The sequence below is a fragment of the Sceloporus undulatus genome, chromosome 6, assembly GCF_019175285.1.
Source record: "Sceloporus undulatus isolate JIND9_A2432 ecotype Alabama chromosome 6, SceUnd_v1.1, whole genome shotgun sequence".
NCBI lineage: Eukaryota > Metazoa > Chordata > Lepidosauria > Squamata > Phrynosomatidae > Sceloporus > Sceloporus undulatus.
Genome location: NC_056527.1, coordinates 80,235,821 through 80,245,225, shown reverse-complemented (window position 1 = coordinate 80,245,225; position 9,405 = coordinate 80,235,821). Strand labels below are relative to the sequence as shown.

The window sequence follows — 9,405 nt, the reverse complement described above, 5'->3', positions numbered from 1 at the left end:
GTTTCTTAAGCTGGGAATATTTGTATGTATTCCTTGAATAAAACTAAAATTATTATACTTCTCATAAATCTAGTATACACTAATACACACTGTGTCTGCTAATTACATTATATATTATAGGTTGGATTCAGACTATGTTAGCTGAACTTGGCTTTCATTGAAACCACTGCAACAAACTGGACATGATTGAAGTCCAGTTACTCTGTGTTGCACCTCACAGTTTAAACATACTGTTAAGCTTCACCAAACTGCAGGGACTATGTTTTCCAAAAAAACCCTGTTGTTGGTTTCCATGATTGAGCATAACTCCTCTGTACTGCCATGTTTTCTGAAACTTTCTAACTTCATGCACAGAGCTGTTGTTTGGCTTTGGAACTCTGCTTTGGTTGGACAAGGCATCTCAGAGATGAAATTCAAGTTCATTAGCCATCTCAAATTCTTTCACTATGTCTTATGGTCCCAGAACAATTTACATCTCTTTCATCCTTGCAAACTTTAAGAACAAATGAAGAGAATGTAATGGAACCCTTGTTTAGCAGCCCTTTTATTTCCAGGGTTCGGATGCCTGACAGTCTCATAGCTGTTTGTTTAGCTATGCTTTCTTGTTTCACGAATGGCTGTTTGTGTATATTTGACAAGGTCACTTTGGAAGACCTCTTTTTTAAAGAGTTTATCATGTGGAACGCAACCCGTGCAGGAATGGGATTTAAAAATCTGGAAAAAAAAACTTAATTAAGCGGGTTGGTTTTCATACACGTTGGGATTAATAAGCAATAATGCAACGTTAATCTGAACAAAAAGTCGACAAAGCCTGCTCCTTTTTACTTTAGGTATTTTCCAAAACTAAAAAGGAGCGGGTTTTGTTTACTTTCCCATTCGAGTTAATGTCGCATTAATGCTCATTAACTTATACGTCATGTGAAAATCAACCCGCTTTTGCAGGTTTTGTCCATTTTCTGTTCAGGTTAACCCCAACATCGTCTGCAAATCTACCCAGTTTTCCAGTTTAAATTCAGATTATGCACGAGATCCATCCCATGTGATAAACTCCTCAGTTAGGAATATTTAGCAGTACTGTGTTCAGATTTTAAAACCAAGCACTTGCATGACAGTAATGAGGGGTTGTATGATTTTTCTTTGTATTTTCCCTCTACTTTCCATACATGTTACAAATGCTAGCTAAACAAATATAAATTATATTCCACTGTAACTTGTAGTTCTTTCTCCCACAATACATTGGGTCCTTGTTATCCAATGCGGTTTGGTTCCAGGATATATATTTATTATATTTATTTGTATCCCACTCTTTTCCCAGGACTGGGACTCCAAATATCCGTGGATGCTCAAGTCCCATTAAATATAATGGCACAGCAAAATGATGTCCCTTATATAAAATGGAAAATCCAGGTTTGCTATTTGGAATTTATACCTTTTTGGAATATTTTCAAGCCGTTGATGCTTGAATCTGTGAATAAAAAATCCGTGGATAAGTAGGGCCAGATTTATAACTCCTCGAAATTTAAATTAAAGGCTGAGGCTTCTCATTTCAAAAATTTTGCATCTTTGGAAATAGTGTTATTTGTTCATAATACAGTTTTTCTTTTTCTGGCTTCTGTCTAGATCAAGATGGCGACGTATCAGGAACGATATCACTTGTTATGACCCAATGTTGCAAACGAATAAAGGACACTGTTCAAAAATTGGCATCAGATCATAAGGATATCCACAGTAGTGTTTCTCGCGTTGGGAAAGCTATCGACAAGGTATTTTTAGCATTAATCTTATTGTATCAAAATGAGGGGATGCAGTGGCTCAGCAGTTAAGACGCCACTTCTGACCATCGTAAGGTTGGAAGGTTGGCAGTTCAAGGCCCAAAAGCCGCATGATGGGGTGAGTTCCTGTCATTAGTCCCAGTTTTTGCCAACCTAGCAGTTCAAAAACATGCAAATGCAAGTAGATAAATAGGTACCACTTTGGTGGGAAGGTAATAGCATTCTGTGCAGTCATACTGGCCACATGACCACAGAGTTGTCTTCAGCTGACGCTGGCTCTTTGGCTTGGTAATGGAGAGGAGCACCGTACCCTACAGTCGGTTATGACTAAACATTCATGTAAAGGGAAAAACTTTATCTATCAAAGTGATTACGATTTTCAGTCTTTGTATACATGCTTAATCCTCCTTAGAATAGACCCACCGACATTCAGTTACTTCAGAGACTTAAGTTATTATTGATTTCAGTGGGTCTTTTCCAATATGATTAAGACAGGAATCCCATCCCTGTGTTCAAATGTTAGTTGATAATGAGTAAAAGCATAAACAAGGATCACAGTTGGCAGACTCTTCCACAACTCTCTATTAACTTCATTAGACTTGAACAGAAGAGATTTTCTAATGGATTTTGCCCTTGGTGCTTATGTTTTTAATGTTATTATAGTTATTATTATAATACTTTTCTAGTTGTAAGATGCAATATCACAAGTGAGTTAGGCAGGTTAGTCTGTTGCAGCAAATAGGTTTTCTTTGGGGTAAGCTTTTGTGCACTGCCATCCACGTCATTAATCCATGTCATGATCACCTCAGTGTATGTGTGTCGACTTAAGGTGATCCCATATATTTCATAGGGTTTGCTTAGGCAAGGAATATTCATGCTTTTGCCAGTTCCTTCCTCTGAAATGCAGTACCTGGTATTCTTTGGTAGTTTTTCATCCAAGTACTAACTAGGACTGACCCTGCTTAGCTTCCAAGATCAGACAGGATCTGGTGCCTTTAATTACCTGAACAGGCATGTATTTCTACAAACAGTTGTTGATTCCAGTGATTAATAGCTAAACAAGAATTTTTGCAATTCAGCTCTGTTCTCAGTGGTTTGAATGGAGACAAAGGCCTGTTACAGACTGCCAAAATAAAGCTGCTTCGGGTCTCTTTGGAGGTATGCTATTTAAATGATGCATGTGTCCTAAGAGTCCGGAGGTTGCGCCAAAGCCACACTCCATTCCTGAGCACTGGAGGGCAGCTTTGGTGCAGCTTCCAGGTTCTTAGGATGCATGCATCATTTAAACAGCATACCTCCAAAGAGATCTGAAGCAGCTTTATTTTGGCAGTCTGTAACAGGCCAAAGTCTTTTTAATCTCAGTACATTTATTAATCATGTCATCTGTGGGTAGATCTCTGTAAGCCACACTGGTCATACAGTGGATGGACAACTCAAAAATATTTTAAACAAACTGGATGGCTAGTAAAATGTTGAATAAATGTTCCAATACATGATAAAGAACTAAATATTTTGGCTGAAGAACCCTAGGTGCCACAGCTTGCAGTGTATCTCCTTTCTTTACCTATAAGTTCTTAACATTTATTGATATAGTTAGTTGCCTTTTAGAAAAGACAAGCAAAATGGTGTTCGGCCAGATGGACTGACCAAATAAGGAACAATATGGAATACATATTTTATATAGAAAAGCAGATGATAGAAAGCAGCTCAGTTAAAAGATTAAAGTCCTTGAGGGTGACAATACCAATATTCATCCTAACTAGTAAAACAGTAAATATCAAAATAGAAGAGCTTGTTTCTCCCTGAATTAACTGTCAGTTTTTACTTCACAGAATTTTGACTCTGACATCAGCAGTGTGGGAATTGATGGATGTTGGCAGGCTGATAGCCAGCGAATTTTGAATGAGGTGATGGTAGAACACTTTTTTCGGCAAGGAATGCTAGATGTAGCCGAAGAGCTTTGTCAGGTAATTGTGGTTAGAAATCCCCCTTCTTAGTTAAATCCTTCCTTTGACATTCTTACAGGATATGGAATTATTATTATTTTGTCCATTTGATTTTTAAAATCATTAATGTCTGTGTGGCTATGGCTTTGTTTTTCAGGAGTCTGGGCTTTCAATAGACCAAAGTCAAAAGCAACCATTTGTGGAGCTGAACCGAATACTGGAAGCACTTAAAGTTAGAGTTTTGAGACCTGCATTAGAGTGAGTTACTCCACTGTTTTGGAAACCTTCAGATAAAAATCTGAAAAAATGTTGGAATTCTCTCCTTTAACAAATTCACTTATGTTGGGTTTCATAGGGAAAATAAATGATTTGTTACTTCCTCCAGTTGGGCCAAGGTCCTGAGGGTCAAATGGGGCTACTCTGTGGCAGGGATTGTCCAGTACACATTCAGCTCCCAGGTAAGGCAGACTTCGCTCCAACATTGGTCAAAATCCAGTAGAATTGCCAAATGGTATTCCATGCTGTCAAGTGTCAAAGCCAAGTCCCCCTACAGGCTCAGTAAATTTAAAGTGACAGAGCCTGATTTGAATCTGTTCTCAAGTACTTCTGGCTTGTGTCTATATAGGATCTATATAGAGAGTTTGGTGCCTTAGGTGAAATGACTGGAATATTGATTTAGATTTCTTACTTGAACATTCTGAATGCCTACCTCAGGAAGAGAAAACTGGTGTCTCCTTCTTCATTTTCCTTTGGGTTATGAATTTTTCTCCTTGAAATGCCAGGGAGAATTTTTGCCGATGCTAGTCTGTTCCCCCAGGCTGTGTTTCAGATTTCTTTCTGCTATGTTGTAAAACTTGGATTTAACAAAGTAATGGTTTGTCTGTGGACTTAGAATCATAGAGTTGGAAGAGACCACAATGCCATCCAATCCAACCCCCTGCCACATAGGAAGACACACAGAGCACTCCTGTCAGATGCCCCCATCCAGCCTCTGTTTCAAAGCCTTTAAAGAAGGAGACTCTTCCACACTCCAGGGCAGGATATTCCATTGTTGAATAGCTCTTATTATCAGGAAGTTGTTCCTAATGTTTACGTGAAATCTGTTTTCCTGTAGTTTGAATCCGTTGCTTCTTTGTGTTCTGGTACATAGCTGGGATATTACACATTATAGCAATATTTTAGAAAATAAACTGTGATTCTTAAAAGAAGTACCAATAAAATTTTAATAAAGTTACTCAATACTCAGTGCAGCAGTTTAAAACAATGCTACTCAAAGTGGTGATCCCTCAGTGCCTGTCTCTGAGCCATTTCCAGGAAAGAAACAGTTTTAGCCAATGGATACAAAAATAGTGATGGAAAATAAATAAAAGAAAAGAAAATAATATTCCCATTGATATTCATTTTGTACATTTGATGCCCCCCCCCACCTCATCCTGACAAGCACTGATTTAGAAGGCATCTCCATCAGGACTGTCTCTGTCATTTGGCAGGTGTGGATGGTTCCCTAAGGGACAGATAGTGAATGTTACAAATGGGTAACAAATTGTTAAGATATTTAATTTGTTGTACAGGTTGAGTATCCCTTATCTGAAATGTTTGTTTGTTTGTTTTGAGTATTTATATCCTGCTCTTCAGCCACAAAGACTCCTAGAGTGGCTTACAATTTTTTTTAAGTTAGATAGTTCCCTGCCCTCAGGCTTACAATCTAAAAAGACTTGACACAAAAGGATAAGGGAATGGTGGTGGGGAAGGGATCAAGTTCATTGGTTTGTCTCTCCCTCTGGGACCATCGCCATGGCAGATGGGAAATGCTTGGGACCATATATTTCAGATTTTTTTTCTTTTTCATTTTGTAATACCTGTACATGCATATACCTGCGCATAATACACAGTACACAATACACAATAGATGTAGCATAGTACATACAATATTTGTGATGTCGGAGAAAGATGGGAGGTTGGAAAGAAACTGAGGATCTGTGAAATTACTAAACTCCTTTTCACAAATCCTGCTTTCAAGCCATACGTCACCCATCCTATACTTATGCATTTAATTTTTCCTGCCTTATTGTAATAGCTTACATTTATTCCTGGTGATATTCAGTTTGTACGTTTGGCCTAGTTCTCCAATCTGACATGGTCATTTTGAATTCTGATGCTACCTTCTGGAGTATTAGCCATCCCTTCCACCCAATTTGGTGTCATCTGCATATTTTATAAGCTTGCCTTCTATTCCATCTTCTAAGTCATTTATAAAGATGTTAAACCACAGTGGGCAAAGGATGTGTGCCACTACTCACTTACCTCCAGGATATGAAGGTGACTGGTTGTTAGTTGCTCAGTGATGAGTACTTTGTGAGTTCAGTTATGGATCTACCCAACAGTAACATTGTCTAGCCTACAGTTTACCAGCTTGCCTATACGAATCTTATGGGCAACCTTTTCAAAAGCCTTACTGAAATCAAGGTACATTACATTGACAGCATGCCTCTGGTCTATCAGGTTTGTAACTATATACATAATAAGAGATAAGATTAGTTTTGCATGACTTGTTTTTGGGAAACCTATGCTGCTGCTTAGTATTCACAGCATTTCTTGCCAAGTGTATGTAGACTGGCTGTTTAATGATCTATCTAATCTGTTCTAGATCCTTTCCTAGTATCAGCATCAAGCTGACTGGTAGTTTTCAGGTCCTCATTTTTGCCCTTTATGAAGGTGGGGACAACATTTGGCCTCCAATCTGCTGAGCCTCTCCTGTTTTTCAAGAATTCTCAAAGATTCTTGACTGAGGCTCTAAGATTACATCTGCAGTTCCTTTATTGCTGTAGGATACAGCTCATCTGGCCCTGGAGACTTGAATTTATTCTGAGTAGTGAGGTATTCTTTTTACTACCTCTTTACCTAATCAAACCTGTAGTACCCTTACTGCATAATATATTTTGTTTTCACCAGTTACAGCTCTGTTTTCCATTTGGGGAAGGCTTGAGGAAAAGAAGGTATTACACAGTTCATCCTCCTTTCTGTCCCTTAGCATTTCACCATCTTCTCTACTCAGCAGCCCTTCCATTTCCTTGTTCTTCCTCTTGCTCTGGACATCACTAATATCCCCCCTTTTGTTATTTTTAATCTCTCTAGTGAGCCTGACCTCATTTTGAGCTTTAGCTTTTCTGACTTTCCCTCTGCATATATATGCTTGTATTTCTTTTTTGATGGTTTCCCTCTTCTTCCATTTCTTATACATTTTTTTAAATCTTGGTCATCGGAAAGTTCTTTGTACATCTACCCTGCTTTCTTTAGATACCTCTCACTTTTGTGCCTCATGGTCAGTATTTGCAACTGTGTCTTCAGCTTTTTCCCCCTATAATATATATTTGTTTAAAAAACATCATTAAAATTTACAACAAATCTCATTCGTCTCACTTACATATACCCACCACATATACAAAAATGAAAACATATAGAATTCATTTACTACATACACATTTATAACAGTTACAAATTGACTAGTTAATCATAACTTGTTCTGAATTGGAAACTACTGAGGAAAAGGTGATAGTTATTTGAACAGCCACTTACACCTGAGCAATCTTTCTTGCCAGAGTTGTGGGACTGTGAATAGTCAAGTAGGTGTTGGAGGCCCTCCTCCTTGTCTTACGTTTTTAGAAATTAATCTTGAACCATTTTATACATGTTGAGAGGAATGTGGTGTCATAGATTTGGCATTATCACTGAGTATCTTAATACCACTTAATGTAGCATTTGAAAAGGTTTGTTAAAACTGAGTTTTAACAGACACCCAAACAGAACATTTTAACATTTTAGTGGAGATTGTTTTGTTAGTTTTCTATCAGTTCTTAAATGTCTATCTAGTAGTCACTTTAACTACTCCACATTTCATCTAGTAGTCACCTTGACTACTCCACATTTTAGTGGAGATGGTTCTTGTCTTAAGTTTCTTATCAGTTCTTAGGTTTCCATCTCGTAGTCGCCTTGTGCCCTAATTTTGAGATAAAGGCAGAATAGAAATAATAGTAATAGTAATAAGAGTAAGAGTAAGAGTAACAACAGTAGCAGCAACAATATCAGTAATAGTCATATTCCTTGTTAATAGCTGGGGATCTGTTGGGTAATTTTCTTTGTGCTTAAGAATGGAAAAGTCTCCTTTTGGGCCTTAAGTATCCAAACACATTTGGAAAATACAATTATTTTCATAGAACTTTGTCATCCATAGCCATGAGTATTAATCAAAGCAGTCACATGGCTTCAATTGATATAAAATGTCTATATTTACATACAGTGATAAGACTATGCCACAGAACTTTACTCTTTGCTTTTTTTTCTTATCAAAAGCATTATCACACTTTGTTCTTTGGCCTCATCACCGCTCTGGAAGGAAGACTTTCTTGTGGTTACCGTATATACTTGTATGTACAAGTTAACCTCATGTATAAGTCAAGGGAAGGTTTCAGGGTCAAAATCCTGGATTTTGATATGACTCATGGATAAGTCTAGGGTAAAATTTAGGGGGCTATAAGGAAGGATAGAAAGGGGGAAATACCACTTCTGTCCCCTCCTTCCTCTTCTTTGGATCTCTCCCAGGTGCTGGAGGAGAGGTTTTAACATTGGATTGAGAAAGGAAGCAAGTGGATTTAAATGGAGAGTTGTTTCCATAGGAAGCAAGGTCTTGCACAATGGACTGAAGCAGAAGGAAGTAGTTTTAAATGGAGGGTTTTTTCCATAGGAAGCAAGGTCTTGCAAAAGGGACCAGAGAGAGAAGCAAGTGGATTTAAATGGAGAGTTTTTTTCCATAAGAAGCAAAGACTTGCAAAATGGACCAGAGAAAGAAGCAAGTGGATTTAGATGAAGAGGTTTTTCCATAGGAATCAAAGGCTTACAAAACAGACCAGAAAAAGAAGCAAGTGGATTTAAATGGAAAGGTTTTTCCATAGGAAGCAAAGGCTTGCAAAACGAACTAGAGAAACAAGCAAGTGGATTTAAATGGAGCAGTTTTTGCTTAGGAAGCCAGGGCTTGCAAAATGGACCAGAGAGAGAAGCAAGTGGATTTAAATGGGGAGTTTTTCCGATAGGAAGCAAAGGCTTGCAAAACAGACTGGAGGGGGAAGGACTTGGTGTTCAATAGAGTTTGGAGCATCAAGCTTGCTTCCTTTAGGACCCTTCTAAGTCCTACTGGTTTTTTAGGGTCAGTTTTAGGGCATAAATTTCTCTACTTATAATTGAGAACTAAATGAGAAGGCTATTCTTTCCTAAAGGTAAAGATTTTCCCTTGACAGATTTGTCTTGTTGTGACCGTCCGTAGAGGGCACTGCTCATTTCTGTTACTAAGCCGAAGAGCCAGTGTTGTCATGTGGCCAGCATGACTGCACAGAATGCTGTTATCTTCCCACCAAAGTGGTTTCTATTTATCTGCTTGGACTTTTACATGCTTTCAGATTGCTAGGTTGGCGGAAGCTGGGACTAGTGATGGGAGCTCACTTCATCAAGTGGTGCCTGGGCCTCAAACTTCCAACCTGCTGATCTTGCAGTCGTCAGAGTCAGTGACTTAACTACTGAGCCATTCTCTAATTTATTTTCTAATTAGAACTCCATTTATAGTAAAGTCTTGGCTTGATATTTCACTATCACTCTGTGTGCACACAAGTGTGTTTCTTTGGTCCATGGCAAAAAAA

General features: G+C 38.2%; 2 protein-coding genes across 3 annotated transcripts in view; one reads left to right on the top strand and one right to left on the bottom strand.

Annotated features, from left to right (window-relative positions):
- The window catches only part of LOC121935430 (charged multivesicular body protein 3), a 61,924-nt gene that overhangs the window by 45,067 nt on the left and 7,452 nt on the right, over positions 1 to 9,405 (bottom strand). The gene's annotated exons all lie outside the window — the stretch shown is intronic.
- RMND5A (required for meiotic nuclear division 5 homolog A) overlaps positions 1,380 to 9,405 on the top strand; it is a 70,521-nt gene continuing 62,495 nt past the window's right edge. Inside the window, exons 1-4 of the mRNA XM_042476948.1 lie at positions 1,380 to 1,407; positions 1,621 to 1,763; positions 3,605 to 3,739; positions 3,876 to 3,976. Coding sequence (XP_042332882.1) covers positions 1,395 to 1,407; positions 1,621 to 1,763; positions 3,605 to 3,739; positions 3,876 to 3,976 — 392 coding nt within the window. The 5' untranslated portion in view covers positions 1,380 to 1,394. The remainder of the gene's footprint in view (positions 1,408 to 1,620; positions 1,764 to 3,604; positions 3,740 to 3,875; positions 3,977 to 9,405) is intronic.